We start from the raw sequence: 17,944 nt of genomic DNA, 5'->3' as shown, positions 1-17,944 counted from the left end.
AATCAGCCTAGGATGTTATTGGCAGATGGGTATATCATACCAAACTTCATAGTGGTCTGGAAATTTTCCAACAAAACACACTTGCCATTAGAGATGACAGAAAAGGATGCAGTTTGTTACAAACTTTGCATTTCCACTTACTCTTCCTATGGTGATTCAAAACCATGAGAAAAATAGTTTTGTTTAGTCCAATTCTAAGAGCAGACAGAGGGTCAAGAAAGATCTTATTTTATGCAATCACATCACAACAATGCCCAGCAGAAATCAAGCCTCACTAGCCTTTTGCTGGCAGCTAGACAGCTGGAGAAAGAAATGGGTCAGGAAGAGATGAAACACTGAGACAGTGAAGTAGCACTGCATCAGCATTTTTAGTATGTTAAAAAGTTATGGTAATTTTGGACTTGAAATTTAGAAGATTAGTCAGCTCTTTCTCTAGCAAGGTATCAAGACTTGCATTTCTGCTAGACTGTAATGTTCCAGGATGGATTTATAGTTAACTTTCCTTAGAATAGCATTTGTAAACTGAACAGCTAGTAACTGCATGACAGCCTACAGGAGGCATGGACTTAATTGGTAGCCTGGTATATTTAAAATGGCTGTGAAAAAATTAGCAAAAGATCATAACAGTGTCAATATTTTTTGTTAATAAGGAGATGGGTTTTTTTGGTCTATTCACTGAGTACATGATATCTCAAAGTCTTTTTCCTGATTACATATTTTCTTCAATTTGAAGACATGTTATATGTGAATGTTTTTCCTTGACACAAGCGTAAAGTCATAAACCATAGGCATAATTGTTTATCTTGAAGTACTGCAGCCGGCAGGTTATAGCATGGGTATCGTATTTACCATAGGTGACTACTTTCCCTATATTATATACTCGCTAAAAAACTTCAGTGAGGGACCATATGTATGTTCACGTTACGATGCTAAATACATCTGTCACATCAAAGCTTATTATTATTTATGTACTTAAGTCAAAGGACCATGACATGGTGCTATGTCTAGATCCAGCTTCTGGAGCGTGGTGGCAGAAGTGTTGGAGTGATAGGGAAGAAAGCAGGTGTTTAGCAGAAGTTACCAACTCAGCTGGACAGTAGCATGCGGTATATGTTAATGTCCGTATGCCAATATACATGTTTTACTCTATTGTTTTAAGACTGAAAATGTAGTCTGAATTGCCAACATCCTCAAGAACAAGCAATGATTAACAAAAGAGAAATATTCATTATGTAAACATATTTCTTTTGATTTTTTCTTTTTATCATGTAATTGTTAACAAGAAGATGGGGGTTTTCTTGTCCAGTAGATTCTTCCTTTGAAGACAGAGTTTTTCCAGAAGAAATCGTCTTCTACCTTTTACCATCATAGTTTTTCTGTAGCTGGGCTACTTGCCTTTCAATTCACTTTAGGCTGAATAATTCATTTAGAAGTGTCTTTCCAATTTAGGCAATGATCTGTGAAGCCTTCATATGTTTTAAAACACTTATAAAAAAATCATACAAGAATTATTGTTTCACTAACTGGGCTTTTAAAAAAAACAAAACAACAGGTTGTAATACATGTTTTTTGCATTAATTCTATAAAATAGCATATAGAAACCTCCTACTAGTTTGTTTGTTTACATAATTTTCTCTATAAAGATAGCAGTGCAATAAAACTTTTTTGTTGAAAAAGTGCAATACAAGTATTAAAGAAGTAGTGCAACTTCCATCTCCCTGTCTGTGACAGTCAAATGAGTGGTGCTATTTTCACTTATCAAGTACATCCTTGTGATACTGTGATATGGAAAATTTCACATTAGGCAAATTGTTGGGACAATGATTGTGCTATTAAATGTCATGTGAAGTTTTAGGCCTTGTAATTTCCAAGTCCATACTTTAAGAAATTTTGATCATTCTAGCAGAGAATACTATGTAGATGACACGTAACAATGACAAAAATAAAACATTGGAAATAATGGGGAGGATAACACTTTGTAATTAATAATGATTTTTAATTAATTCTTATTTTTATTTTTTAAAGTAATACAATTATATATATTTATTTGCTAGAATGGAAAAAAATATATGGGATAATAATTGCAGTAAATTTACAAATGCTATGTAGCAATGATTTATAAAAATATGAATTTTGAAAGAAATCATATGGCACCTTGTTCCCGTCACACATCACAGGTATAAACTGAAAGCAGCATTCAGAGGTCTACTATCTCCTTCACAAAGAGAAATTTTTTTTACTAATTTTCATTCTGTCACAAGCTTAAACTGGTACTATTATCTTGGATCTGCGGTTTACACTAATCATTCCTCTGCTGCTTATATCTCTTGGACTGAACTGTTATCTTTTAGGATTTGGGAATCTGTTTATTATACTGAATATTCAAATACCTGGCCTTGGTTCCTTGGATACTTGCTTTTGTGGTTTTTCTAATCCATCTCTTACTTCCTAACCTGTCTCATAGTAACTAACATAAAACTCTGAACAGCAGTAGTTCTCTTTAATCTTTTTAATTCTAGCTTTTTTTTACTTACAGATAGACCTAAAGAAATTCTCCACATCTATCTATCCTGATCAATTGCTCCCGTGTTAAGTTTTTGATACTATTTAGTCTCTGTGCCTGCATTGCCTGTTTCTGGTCTAATAGCGTCATTCTTGTTCAGCTGCAACTACCATGTATTTAAGTGGAATGTGGTGGTGATAATCAGGTCACCATCTCCCATTTGCAAAGCACTATGAAAATGATGAATAAATAATAAAAAGCTTTCCACCTGGAAGAGTGTGGGGTCACTGAGCAAATCTGTGATGCCATGAACGTAGCACATGTAGAATAATTTTGGTGTCTTATAGTGAGGAGAAATATAAAACAGCACTTTACAATGCAGACCTAATTCTTTCCAGAAGGTGTGTGCATAGCCTTATTTAACTTATTTAAAAATAGCGTAATGACTGAGGACCCCTTGTTGTGACTTAATACTTGGCTCTAATCAAATCAAATCAAACTGTGGTACTTGGTACTTTTTCGGCATGTGGGTTGACACGGGAATGCATTTTGTGCCTGAAGGAATACAACCTATTCCCCTGATGGTAGGACAGATGCTGTCATCTATCTTGAATCCAGCTGTATGCATATAGTTGCAGCAGTAGTGAGTTGTAAAAGAATGACTTTTTAACTAAAAAATGGAACTGGTATTTGTCTCCTACTTTCAGTGGCCTAAATTGTTAATTCTGACTTCTAAGCACAGAGGAATTAAGGATTTTTCTTTGTACTATTCCTACTGCACATTAAACATCAACAAGGATCATCTTCAAAATTTAGCAGAGATTGTTCCAACTTTCTGCGTGATACCACAAAAAAACCCCAATCTGGCACTGTTTTTTAAACAAGTTCTAGAGGTTTTATGAGATAAAAATATTTTTTCAGTTGACTTGACAACGATGTATAATGTTAGTAGAGTTTATTTGACCAAGGCTCTTTGTCAAAATACTTTTAAACTGAGATTATTCCAATATAGTTTAGTTGCATAGTGTGAGTTGAAATATTGCTAGTGTTTCAGTTAGGGAATGCATTCCATAGGATGCTTCCGCCTTTCGTGTTATATCTGCCATATATAGTCTTCAACCAGAATGGGTGCAGCACTTTCATGTATCAGTGAAAAAGCAACACTTCTGTTCTTGAAACAGAATTTGATTTATTTCCATACAGATATTGTCTACTACTTGTTAAAGTACAGCACTATTTTCTATGTTTTTCAGACTGTTAGGAAGTTATCCTCTTACCCCAGACTCCCTTGTCTTCCTCCCACAAGCATATGTTGCTTTACTCTAGCATGAGGTTGAATGATCACAGCTGTGGGAGAGAGGAGCTTATGGACAGAGAGGGCAATGTGCCCAGTGCTAGCCTAATAAATTCTTCATGACGAGCACAGAACAGCACCTTACACAGGCACGGTTTCTGCGGTGCTCCTGTAGTAGTAGATTGGCAAAAAGGGTTACACTGATGTTTGTCTGTAATGGCGGCTAGTGGAATTGTTTTTCAAAAAAGCAAATATCTTGGTTCAGCTCAGCACACTTTTTTCTGGGTGATTTTACAGACTAGTTTAGGACAAAGTCTGACTTCAAGAACTGCTCTTCAGAGTGGCTGGGAAACAATAGTAATAGAGAATATTTACCTTTTTTTTAATTTTTAATTTTTAAAAATGTTTTAAATAACATATAAGTGTGTTAAATTCCCACTCTGCATAAATAGCAGCCATTAATTCTATAATAAGTTGTATCAATAAGATTTTGTGTACTTGCATGTTGTAAATGCTTTCTTTCAAATCATAGTATACAAATATGATACTGATAGTTAGTACTTTTGCAGTAAGGAAGTATGTAACTTGAAGAGCTATAACCAAAATCTATTTCATGTGCAGTCAGTAAAGTGTCATTAGATTCTCTGTGTCTGCTTCCATAGTTCTCGTGGATGGCACTCCGGAGGTAAGGACATCTCACAGTCTGCCTGTGAGGCAGGTGAAGAGAATGTAAGGAAAGTGCACAGGCGCTTTCGTGTCATTGTTTTGTCCCATTCAGGCAGTTCAGGAAAAGACAGAAACTAAGATGAGAGTCAGACAGATTTGTTTACCTTGGTTACACTGTTTACAACTAACGAAATTATGCAATTCATGCAGAGGCAGCTGTTCCAGTGCTCCAGACTGTGGGGTGTACACATCACTGTAAGAGACTGAGCACTCTGATAGGAAAGATAAAGCCCTACACAGTATTTAAATTCATTTCATTAGTAAACACAAGGTAACGTAGCTTGAAAAATGATATAAAATTTGATCTAGTCATGGGGGCGTTTTGGGACAGAGTGGAGAAGAAAAGCAAGTGGGTGCTTTCAGTGATGGGCGGCAGGCTGCTTTTGCCCCTTGGCACTGCAGTGTGGTGAAATATGGAGAAGGATGATGTACCTTAGTTTTTCTACAGAAGCAGCAAACTTCTCCTGTCTTAACAGTCTCTAAGCAATTTGATTGTTCTTTGGCTAAAGGAATCAATACAAGGTACAATTCTTTATTCACTCTAAAGTTTTGCTTTGCTGCAGGGCAGACTAGGGCTGCAAAATTCCAGCACCGCTTCGAATCCAATGCTCTGGAGAGTAGTCCCATATTCATTTGCAAATCTTCAAGAACAGCTGAGAGTATTTCATTTGTTTCTCTTAATGCCACTCAAGCATATATCCACTTAGCTAATACTGAAAACTTTATTTTTACTTAAGTCTGTCTATCTTCTTCCTCTCTGTTTACTGATTGTGAATGAGAGTGACAGTGAGTCTTCAGTTAAAGTAGCAGCTTCAAGCAGATTTTTAGCAGAATTTTTCATTGCAGTGCCCTATGTGGGAACTCACTGGGATGCATGTGGATGCTGAGTCTTTAAAACCAAAATCCATTTAATTACTTCATCAATGTTATTTCTAACAGTACACATTGGAAACACATCTACGTGATTTTTCCTTTAGATATGATAATCATGCATTAAACTAGTAAGCATGGTACTACTCCATAAAATTTCAACAAACCAGTTCCATACGGAATCAAGATAGAATCACTGCCAAAATACAGAACAATTCACTGATCTCAAAAAGTAGATTTCCAGTATTTTTGTTGCCCATTAACAAGAGTTCATTGAACCTGCAGTAGTTGTGCAGTTCTGAACATTCAAAAAGTTGTCTGAAGTATATGTTGAACAGCTGATTAGAATGTAATATTTCTCATCAAATGAATGAGGCTTCACTTTTTCCTTTCTGTATAGAATTGTTCTCCACACATGGTTCCAGGTACTTCTGTGAAAGGTGTCATGGAAAAAATGAAAAGAGGTTTCCTACGTGTAATATATGTGAGTTTTTCATAGCCTCTTGCAAGAGTTTTAACTTAGAAACATTGTGAAAACAACTTGTTATTTTCTTGTGCTTTGGTTTATTTTCAATAACTTCAAAATTCAGCATGGGGATAAACCACGACAATGACCACCCATCCTGTGCAGATGGTCTCCATATCATGTCTGGGGAGTGGATTAAAGGACAGAATCTTGGGGATGTTTCATGGTCTCGGTGCAGCAGGGAAGATCTGGAAAGATTTCTCAGGTATATCACTCAAGAAAAAGAACTCTTACTGTATGTCATTTACAAAGGGTTGCAATAAATATCCTGAAATAACAAGTTTTCAATAATTTTAACTACCTCTGTGGGAGACTTGTGTTTTTATAGCCCATCAAAGTAATTTAAATCATCATGAACTATACAATTTTTGACAGATTGATTAAAATCTGTTTTCAGCAATTACTTGTGTTTGTGTATCTTCATGTGTTAATGTGTGTGATTATACTTACAGATATTTATATAAACATTTTATATATATTTAAATATGTTTAAAATACATTAATAAGCTATGTATTGAAGAATGTTGGACAGTGAAAGAACTATGAACATTATGTAGATTCTCTGATCTATGTTGTACCATGCATTATCAAACCATGCAGTATAATTACATTATGTTAATTTTTAAATAGAAATTTACTATGAGATATTTAATAGAGAATAGTATAACTAGAGACCAAATTAAAACATTTAGTTTCCCTCTGTATGTCTTAAATAGGATCTGTTCCCTAAAGCTCTGTTCCTTTCTGAAGTTTATATATATTTATATATCAGTGGAGAATTTACTTGCAACAGTTAAGAAGTCCTCAAAAGGTCTGCTTTATGACACCGGAATAGTTAGTGTAAGTTAGATGTGTCAGTCTGACACATTTGTACTGAATCTAGAGGGAAATCAAACACATGACTTGGTGCTTTAACAGATTTAAGTATTTTCAAATATATTCTCTTCAGTTTTTGAGAAAAGTTAAATATCTGGCTACCAGCTTAGAAATGTATGTATTTTTAAATATGAAGTGATTAATCCGAGGTCTTGCTAGATGTGAAAACTAAGCTAAACAACTGCCTATACATTATAAAATGTCTACTTTTTTATACTTGCTTAAAGAACTCTATACAAACATTAATCAGTTAAGTAAATTTTACAGTAAAATACTGTGCATCGCTTTCCTGAAATTCCTGTTGTAGCCGATAAATTATATTGTCATTCTGCAAATGTGCAGACATCAGAACTTAACCCTTAACTTATATCAAGTAAGCTATACTAATTTATACAGAGTAATTTCTCTGAATGACAGCCCAATGCTGACGAATAAAAAAATCTTAAGAGTCCACATTTTTCTAAGGTCAAATGCATGTTTAAGTCAGCATGACAGTCAAACTCTTTAGGATTGCTCAGCTATGAATCTCTGCATATTGCCAGGTCAAAGGCCAGTAACTGTCTGCTACAGACGAATCCTCAGAGCCTCAATTCTGTGATTATTCCCTCCAAGCTCCCAGGAATGACATACACTGCAGATGAACAGTGTCAGATTCTTTTTGGACCGACAGCTTCCTTTTGCCAAGAAATGCAGGTAAGGATGGGTGTTTACTTCAGAAAATACACCTACCGACTCATTTTTCAGTGAGAGGCATTTTTGTGCATGTGTTTGAGAGAAAGAGAACATAGCACCTTTGAAACAAGAAGTTTACACTTTGCTTTCCAACATTAATATGAACATTTTCATTTGTTTACCTTGCAAGGCTTGCTTTGGATCTGCAAACATCCTGAATCAAGTTCCATCATAGCATACCAGTGGTATGTTCCTTGTACTTTAGAAATAGAAAATGTCATAGTGTGAAGTCACTTCGTTGCAACGAATGGAATATTTGCAATGTATTCCACTGGGACCAGATTTCATGTGTAGGTTCCATTTCATTATGTTTTGGGTGTTGAAACTCCGTATCTGACCTTCGGTAGAGTATGCTGTGCCTGTGCACATTCCTAGGGAGAATAGTGGTGTTAGCTAGGCTCTCTGTACTGCTGAATATACCCTGCCTCCTCGCAGGTCCCCTGTGAGCCCTGGCAGAGCTGTGCATAGGCCATAGCAATAGGAGTTCCAGTACTTAAGTTAGTTTGCCAACATTGCTTCATGCTGTTGCGTTAAGCAGTATCGCTATATATTCATCTGGACAAGAGAGGTTAACAAAATTGAAGAGCTCATCATATTTGTATGGCCTAATACTAGTAGACATCTGATTGAAGAGCATTTTAAGAATGGTTTTAACAGAGAAAAATTATACTTCTCTAATGTCAACAGGACAGGTACTAAACATGTTGGCTGCCCTTGAGGAGGTAACCAAGACAAGATGGGTTGATAATAGAAAGCTGTAAAGAGTATGGTGTATGGGTTGATAGAATGGAGGCCAGGCAGAACTGTGAAATAAAATTTCATCAGCATCAGAGCGGACAGATATCCTGGAAAAGGCAGGAGTATTTACAATGAAAGCATAATTCCTTCCTTCTTTAGTTCTTCAGTTCTCTTCATCTTTTCAGCTTCGATGTCATACTCTTTCTTTAGCAAGTTTCAGTGAGAGAAGATTCCCAAAGGATATATATCCTTTGGAATATTGCAATATTGTAATACATGTATGACTACCACATGCTGAGAGTGGCATAGGTGAAAATAAAAAAGGACCTGTACGTTACTGGTTATTATTTTAACTGTCTTATTAAAAACAATTTCACTGTGAGAGATGAGCAGTAGAACTTGATGTAATGATTCTATAAATGTTCTTAATTACTTCTAAGTGCTTTTTTCATGAATTGCAATCTGTTTCTTGTTTTTTAGTACTTTGTTTTCAATTAAAAGATGTGATTTTGGTTTCTCATTCTCTAGAAACCTATTTTGAACAAGAAAATAGTACAGCAGTAGCCCATTATTTCTTCCAGGTCTTCTTTACCAGGTAAAAGAATTTGAAAACTAATTGAAGAGATAGTCAAACCTGGAGACTTGCTGTTGCCTAATACCTTTATATGCTTTTCATTTCTCTGGGCACTTCCCCTCCTTTAATACCCTTGTGTTTAGTTTTAATTCAGGGATTTAAATTCATGTAGAAAAGTGATCCTGGGCCTGTTGTGTTTCACTCACAGATGCAGTGAATATTCTTCTTTCGGTGTCCTGACTCCAAGGTTTCTTTGGTTTTCATCATTATTTTAGAAATGTCATCAAGTTAAATTCAGTTAACACTACCTTAGTAGTGCTCAACTGTTTGCACAGGGAGTACATAGACTCTGGGTGGTGGTACCTAATTGTCCATTCCTAATCATCTTCAGTAATTTTCTCCTCTTCTGGCTTTTTGTACATAAGAGAACGCATTTCAGCTAAATCATTTGTTACCACTTTTCTCCACTTACTGGACCATTACTGTACATTAAAATGTTTAGTTTAGGAAGATTCCTATTAAACATTAGCATTAGGATACCATTGTAACTTAAATCCAAAGATATGCAGGCTTCCTTTGAAGAAAGAACATAGTAGTGATGCAAGACAATACAAAAAGCCAGTCGTCTTTTAAACTATTATTTTTTTCTGACAAACTGCAATTGAATTTTCAGTTTTCTTCATAAACCAAGTCTGTTGCTTGATAACCTTATGGTCTTAACAGTAAGAAAAAGAGAACTTGGTAACAGTTTCTGAGAAGGGAGCAAGGGAAAGAACCTTCTTCAGTTTCACCAACGTCCTCTGCAAAACTGGTAACCTTGAACTGGAAACCATATAAGCAAATACTGAATCACAAAATTATTGTATAGCATCTTTAAGAGCTTTGGACCTATTAGAAATTACACAGAAATAAATAAAAGACACAAAGGACAGAATTCAGAAAATCATGTGAAAGCACTGAGGCAGAAGAGAAGTTCTCTAAAGCTCCACTGCCAACCTCCGTAAAGTCACCTTGTTGGTTTGCCTCTGTGTTCTCTTGCCTGGAAGCAATATTTATACTCCCACCTTCCCCCCAACAAAAAATTCCAAGCAATTTCATTCTCAGACTTAGACCTGAAGAGATAGTTATAGCAAGTTTAGGCGCTATTTTCAGAGCTCCTTTTTTTGTTCCCTGCTGTGGATCTTAAATTTATCTCTTCTGTTAGGGAGGTTTATAGTACCTGAGTCCAATTAAATAAGATTCCTATGGTGAAGAAGGAACTCGGAGCAATGGATAGAGCACAGCCCAAAGAAAGTCGTCCTGCACTTACATATGTTTCTCCTATGTATGAAGAGAAAGGAGAAAAAGGATGTTGCAATTTAAATTGGGCTAGAGCGGAGCTATATAAATTTTCCAGAAATCCTTCATGACTACTAGTATATGAACTGCGCAACACTGACATTGTCTAACTGCGAAGTGCAGTTAGACAGCAGCTAATATTATCATCTCCCGCTGAAATACGATTGTGTTACATTGAAATAACAAATATGCTGAATTTAACCTACCAAATAATGGCATTTTACATATTATGAAAGTGATTTAAAATTAAGTGTGGTGATTGTGCAGATTATTGTGGCTGCCATTAGATCAATCACAAATTGCACACTGTATTTCATTAGTTGCAGTATTAATTATTAAAAATAATTATTTTATTATACACTGGCAACCACTGGGTTTTCTGTGAAATCCAAACTACTTTCTTTTATCTCTATACACTCTCTTCTACTGTGCCAGTAACTGGCAGTTTACAATTGTTGTCCACAAGCCAGGAAACAAGAGAGAAGCATACTCCTTGAAGGTTCATTTAAATTTCAGTAAATCCAACAACTTACAGCCCAGGATTTCTTGGATACATTCTACTTGGTGAACAGTTCATGCACTTCAGTGTATCTATGTAAAAGATAAATTATGAACTATGTCAGAGTCTTAAATTTTTTGTGACTAGAAGATAATTTGGTGACCAGACTTCCATGCAGTCTTCTACACTAATGTAAGAATGTTTCATATATAACAGCTACTCAACTAAGAAAACAATGGAGTAAAGATGGAAAATAGTTTTCTTAATGATCTAAAAATAATCTACAAATATCAGTGGTACAATAAATAATACATTTCTGCTGACATGTGATTTTATACAAATGTTATTATTGAGCAGCACTTAGGATAATTTACAGTCACATTAAATGGCAGCCTCTGAGAAACTCTGCAGATGCCCATGATTCTCCCTTGCTCTCAGGAATTTCTCTTTATGATTTAATGGCTAAAGCAAAGGACTGAAGGGACCATTGACTCCCATATTTTCCTAAGTGAGCCCCTCCTGCTCCTCTTTCATGAAAGGTGTCCAGACTTCATTTTTTCCTTTTCATCTTTATTTCAAAGACTTTTTTTTTCATACCCTAAGCAAAATTTATAGAGCCTGAGAAAAGTGTGAGTGGATTTCAGTGTACAAGATTCATACCATGTCACCATGCTTATCTTGTAAGGGAGCCAAATTTGCTTTTATGCCCATGATGTCTCACACAAGAATCAATTAGACCCTAACATTATTTCACATAACAGATAGTGAGATGATGGCCCAGAAGGAGTTCTTGATGATTAAATGTGATTGTAGAACTTGACAATTGAATATAATTCTTGAACTATTAAATGTTGGCTTTTAAGATTAAAGTCCAGGATGCGAATGCTATCTAGTCAGTTCCACTAAAACAATTCTTGTCATAACACAGCTGTGATCTTTGCAAAGAAGTAGGAGACTGGTTATATTTCATGGTGATTTTTAAGACTTCAGGGAGACATCACAAAGAAAAGGACGAAAGTCATGGAAATAATATAGCCTCGGTGAAATACCTGTCCTCATCTCCACCACCACACTTTAAGCAATCTTGACTTTGCACAAGTACAGTTCTGAAATGCTCCTTTTGTCTCTGGTCTTTCCTCTCAACTGAGCCTTCTTTCTAGATGCTTTTATGACTGGAAAAGCAGCCCTATGTTGCACATATACCTGCCTCACTCTTTTCGTTCAAAAAAAAAACCACCAAAAAGCTAGAATGACCCCTGCTATTTCTGTAGTACATTGTGACTTTCATGTTGTATTTTACAAGCTTTTGCTGTTAAAACCCATGATTAACAAGTTCTATCAGAAAAAAAGTCTTTTGTGCGTGCTTGGCAATACTTTGTTTTCCACTGTACACACAATGAAATGTAATATCACAAGTATAAATTTATCATCTCCAATAAGTCTTACTTCCCTTGGCTAGTCTAAAAAACTGTAACAGCTTATGATAGACAGCTAGTAAACCTCTGTGAACATTAACTTAGCTATCCTGATTTGGACTGAATGAAACTTTCTCCCCAGAGGAGTACGTTTCTGGTTTAGAAGTTTGTGCTCTGATTTTGGAGCAACTGTAATATTGACACTGGCCTCCAGATTTCTATTAGTGTTCAAATCAGTCCTGATCTGTAGCATTGCAGGTTGCTAATGAAAAAATAGAAGTTGTGCATCATGGCTTTTCTCCAGCCACAGGCAGGAATCCCCAAATGTCAAAAGTTAAATGGTAACAGTAATTTCAATTTCTCTTACTTCTGCAGCAGAAGTTCAATCTCAAGATTAACTAAAGAGTCTATTTGTGATTCGACTGAAGCAGAAAGCCCAGAAAGAAACTTTACAAGTCATACTCCAACTTTAGTAATTTCATATCTCCATTTTCTTGTGTTTGGGGAATCTCAAAGTCTAGGATGAAATGTTACAGTAATATTGAATGCTTATTTCAAAAATTGGTGAAGTGAGTGTTTTTAGAATACCGTACACTTAAGACTCTAAGATGTTTCTAGCTGGGGAGTTTGGGTTCATGGTTCATAAGGAGGTGGTATATGCATTTTTCTGCATATTTGCAGAAACATGCAAATGTATACCAAGCACATTAGCAAGTCAAGCGTCTTGATTTGATTTACTTGATTTACTTTACACACCTCAAGTGCATCTGTGTGTTCAGGTACCCAAATCCTTGTCAATCTGACTTCATGTCTTCCTAAGTTTAGAAGAATTGTTTCTGAATTTGTAAGGAACTATAGGTTTGTTCTCCGCCATTCCACAGTCATATGCTAGTGAAATTGAGCACAAGATTAAAGTGTTTAGGAGAAAAAAAGGATAACATACTTTAAAATGTGATGACATAAAGGAAATATTGACTTTGTGGTTTGAAAACCTGCACGACTTTTGCTCAAATGCAGTCATTGACAAATGAAGATTTAGGGATATGAAAAAAGTTATTTGAATTAGGAACATGAAATTAGCATATATTTTTGTGGACTTGTTCCAGCAGTGTAGTCTGACGTTTCATAGTTGATGTGGAAGCACTTTGTCATGAACATATGATACTGTGTCTCATCTACATTGTCTTTTCAAAACTGGCCCAGAAGTTTCCTTGCTGAATTTAATTCTCAGCTCTGAAGTTAAAATGCACATTTAAAAACACTTCTATATAAATAAATTGTCTTTTTCCCTTGAACAAGAACAGAAATTACAGTCTGATATTTGAAAAATGCTTGTTACAATCATCCAGGAACAGGATGGGACTCCTATAGCTCATATTTTAGGTTATGCCTAGGCTAACTGTTGTCGTGTTGGTTCAGCTTCAGCACAAAACTGTTGCATGATCAATCAGGAGTGAGTCTGCTGCCATCCTGTCTCTTTGTTTCTGTGCAATGTTTCAGACCTCTACAATCTTTAAGTTTTTGTGACAGCTGATGTTACACACATTTTTACATGCAAGACTCCCACTGGAACTGTCCTGTTCCTTAGTTCAGACACAATCTTTTGTTGAATAATGTTTCCTGTGCAGCAAGACTTTTTTTCAAGGTAGCGTAAGATTTATCACACATTTTTCATATATAGTGTAAAAGGCACAGAGACTCTTGCTAGGTTTACCAATGTAACAAATCATTTCAGTCAGAAGAAGCATGCCTCCTGGCAACCCTCATTTCAAAAAAACAACCCATCTTTATCTTTAATCCCCCTTGCAACCTGTCCCCCTTTCCTGATCCTTCCTGCCCCTCTTTGGGAGTACTATACATATTTTGGGGGAGTCAGTCTGCACATGCAATAACATTCAGGCCATATTTGAGCCCCACGTGCTGTCTGTTCACTTCCACCCAATGTACCAGCAAGGGGAGGACAAGACAGCAAGGAGAATGAAGTCATGCCTGAAAACCATGGGAGAAGGAGGACTTTGTAGAAGAAAATAGGGAAAGCTGCCAAGGAAATTTGGGGAAATGTGAGCCAGCATATGTCAAGGCTCTATTTTCTTTTGAAGAAGGTAAAACTGTCTTGTTCTGATACTCAAGATGGACAGAATAAGCAGCTTTTCTTTCCATCTCTAAAATTCACTACTGACTAGTACCCTTCTTATCTTCCTTCGCTTCTTCCCAGCAAAAAGATTTCATCCTGATTTGTCAGGTTACTTTGTGTCTTTTTGGTGTATGTCAGGTTTGATTGCTTTTTTGAGATATTTCTAGAGGAATGAATGAATTCTAGAGGAATTAGGAAACACTGCAAGAGCACAAGATAGCATCTCATTGGGATCATAAGATACCAATGATGGTATTAACAAGGGGGATTTGGAAGTCCTAGAGGAGCCTCAAAGTTTCTTACAAACATGTTTTTACAAAACTCCTGTGAGCATATTTCTGTGTAGCTGCACAAAGACTCGTTAGTCCCTATATATAGAAATGGACTCATTTTAAAACCTTGGTTTTTGTGGCTACTGACAGTGCTATTTTTTCTCCCTTTCACGTAAAATGAAAGAGCACTAAATAAAAGGAGTAAAAATATGAATTAATTTCAAAAATAATTCCCAGAAAACTCACACCTCTTCCAGTCTCTGGGAGAGTGGATCTGCACAGTAGCTGCTTCACATCAAGGGCCAAAGTAGCTCATATGTGCTTTGTCACATCTGCCGTATGCAAAGACCATGACCCTAGGGTTAGACTTAGAGGGTGCTTCCCCCTCTCTATCAACACACCAGCCTGACTTGTTCCATGTGTTCATGATTAGTAAAAGTCTAGGCAGAGTCTACCCGCTTTGGGTTTTGTACATGCTTAACCTGTCTCTAAACATACTTCAGTACCATCAAACTGGTAACTTTAGGACAACATTAGTGGATTGCATGCAGAAAGTAATTTTCCATAAGATAGATATTGTGCTTACCTGTTTGTTTGGTTTTCAGCATGTTATTTGCACCGGGTTGTGGTGTAAGGTGGAAAGTGAGAAGGAATGCAAAACTAAATTGGATCCACCAATGGATGGAACGGACTGTGACACTGGAAAGGTATGTTTCTGGTGAAAAAATGATATAATATTGAACACCTAGCAGTTAAGGAAAGAAGCCGAATAGGTCTTTGCACTTGTTTAAAGTTCCTGCTTACCTCAGTTATCATAAAAATCATACATATATAGTTGAATATATTATATCTTGTGTATTATATAATATAGGTATGATTAAAAAGTACATTTCCCTAAAAACAGTGAATTTTTTAAAAAGTTAGCCAAAGCCACAGATGTCTTAATGCTTACACTGTTTTATTTCAAATTCATTCTGGTCTTGTATGCTATTTATGAATGGAATGTCATTGTTGCACTGCTTGCTGTAAACAGAAACATAGGCTTTCAAAGATAGGAAGCTATGATTTAAGATTTAGAAATAGTGTCATTGAAGTGATTGGTACAGATTTATTGTAAGACTTTTCAGGACAAGCTTTGTAAAGAAATTTATAGTGTCAGTGCATGTGAAAGAAAAATATCATTAAAAGCATGCCATCAAAGACAAATTAAATGGTCACCTGAAGTCAGACTTACATTAAATGTCCTTCAAGAGCTTTCCTGTTTGAATAATCTCTGTCATCTCTGTGTATAACTGTAAATGAAGATAATAACCTCAAATAGATAACAGGGTAGAAGCGTGCATCTATCTTCATATTTTCGTGATATTGTGCTGACAGCAGTCTCCCACAGGAGTGATTTGCTCATATTACATTCACCAGGACTGTCATCATCCCCCTAAAAAAGTAAACAAATCAATCAACTGAGTAAGATAAAATGTTCAGATAATATCATTTTACATGCTAAAGGAAAAACAGGCTTTATTCATTTTCATATATGTAAAGCAATGACATTTGCTGCTATCTCTTGATTCTGATAAATGTGTGTAGTTGATATTCTGTCTTAAGTCAATACCTGGAAAGTCAGGGACATGCCCTTTGTTCGATGTTCTGTTCTTTACGTTGAGACTGGCGTGCCCATGGTATGGAATAAGAAAGCAGCACCTCTTATTAAGACTACCCAGAATTTTTCATTGTGAAACTGTCATCATCGTGAATTGGGCACCCAAAATTAGCTTGCACCTTGCGTATTAATGTCTGACTTGCAACAGGTGATAATAGCAACTCATTACAGAGGACTCATTCTAACTTTTACTTGTGGGGGCATTATGATATGGCAGTGACATGCGTCCTGGGAAAGTCGAGTGAGGAAGGTAACACTGTTCTCTATTGTAGAGCTAGCTAGTAGGGAGTAAATAATTAGTAAGGGTAAGATAAAGTACTGATTCTAATTAGAATGCTCATTGAGCCTTGTGCCAGGCTACAGAGATACCTCATTTATGTCTAACAGTAAAAAACTAAGCAGACATCACCGAAACATCTTCAGAGGATTAGAAGGGATTATTGGTTACTGGTCCAAAATGATCTTCAGATTACATAGATCACTGACTTTGTTTTGTTCTATCGTAGAGATGGAGTAATCTTGTCCTCTTAGGATCCTAGGAAGTGACAGAAATGTCATTTCAACAGCCTGTCCAACTTTTAAGTCAAGGTTTGATAAGCATCCCTCAGACTTTACACAAGGCAGATGTTATCTCTAGAGAAAAATCCATTTTGCATATTATATATGAAGGAATATATTTAAATAAATATGAGCATTTGGGGTCTAAAATATCCAAGAGCATTACAAAATTTGTAGTTTCTGACTGGAAGTCCAATATAATGATTGAGCCATCCTATGTGAAGACTTTTCAAAGGTGGTGTAATTATGCCAATATTGTAATGCCATGATTTAAGAAAGAAAATTAAGATCAATTGATCAGTGAAGACCGGTTTGAAACTGCAGGTGAAGTTAAAGATCACCAGACAAGGATTTAGCACAGACACTGCAAATAACTGAAGTGTATTCTAAAAGTGACAAAGGCCTTTATTCACTCCATTAGTGACATGTTTTGTTTTGCTCAAAATATGAGACTTCTTAATGAGCTTTGTCCATTGATAACAGTAATTCACCAATAATTCAGAGTGCAAAGAGAAGTGGGCTAAATTACTGATGTTAATGACATTAAGTGTTCATTGTCTACTTGTAGCCTTATTGCTTTGCAGTTGCTGAAATTTCGTAATACATGGAACAGATATTCAGCTGGTATAAGTTGATAAAGTACTAGTTTCTGCAGAGTTATGATGATTTATACCAGATGTGGACATAGGTTACAGAGCATAACAATAGTAATTGGATAGTTCTTGAGTGTGAAATTGCAGTTGTCCTGGGAAACGATATATGCATACAAGATTACTGAGGTGATTATTATTATTTAAATACATGCCAGAAATTCTCTTGGCTTTCTCAACACTATCTTATTGAGGATTCCATTCTCTCTTTGAATAGAAGTTGTGAATAAAATCCCATTTTGTCTATTATTTTAATACAGCTTTCTATTGAAATTGTTACTGGCTAATCAGTGACAATGCAGTTCCTGCTAGTTATGTGGGAACTGTAATAGTGAACCAAAGAAGTCCTGAGAACAGCCCTGAACACTGTGCTGTGATCATCTGTACAGTTCAGCTGGAGGATGAACCGTGCACTGGGTTTGGGCTGGACCCAGAAGCACTTTCCTAGGCAGTGCCCAAGCTCAGATGAAGGGAACAGTATCGTCTGTGGACCATTTCCAGCAGGCTGTTCCAGGAGGCATCTGTTATTGGGAATAAACTTGAGCTGGACAGGAGCTGCACCTGCTCCTTGGTCACGAG

At 36.1% G+C, this 17,944-nt stretch overlaps 1 protein-coding gene across 1 annotated transcript in view; it reads left to right on the top strand.

Moving 5' to 3' along the window:
* ADAMTS19 (ADAM metallopeptidase with thrombospondin type 1 motif 19) overlaps nucleotides 1–17,944 on the top strand; it is a gene marked incomplete at both ends in the record, with an annotated part of 147,900 nt that overhangs the window by 79,737 nt on the left and 50,219 nt on the right. Inside the window, 3 exons of the mRNA XM_082013266.1 lie at nucleotides 5,984–6,124; nucleotides 7,338–7,488; nucleotides 15,103–15,204. Of these exons, the coding sequence (XP_081869392.1) occupies nucleotides 5,984–6,124; nucleotides 7,338–7,488; nucleotides 15,103–15,204 (394 nt within the window). The remainder of the gene's footprint in view (nucleotides 1–5,983; nucleotides 6,125–7,337; nucleotides 7,489–15,102; nucleotides 15,205–17,944) is intronic.

The sequence above is a fragment of the Phaethon aethereus genome, assembly GCF_964289735.1.
Source record: "Phaethon aethereus genome assembly, chromosome: Z".
Classification (NCBI taxonomy): domain Eukaryota; kingdom Metazoa; phylum Chordata; class Aves; order Phaethontiformes; family Phaethontidae; genus Phaethon; species Phaethon aethereus.
The sequence above is the reverse complement of the archived record's forward strand: the minus strand, read 5'-3'. Positions and strand labels throughout refer to the sequence as shown.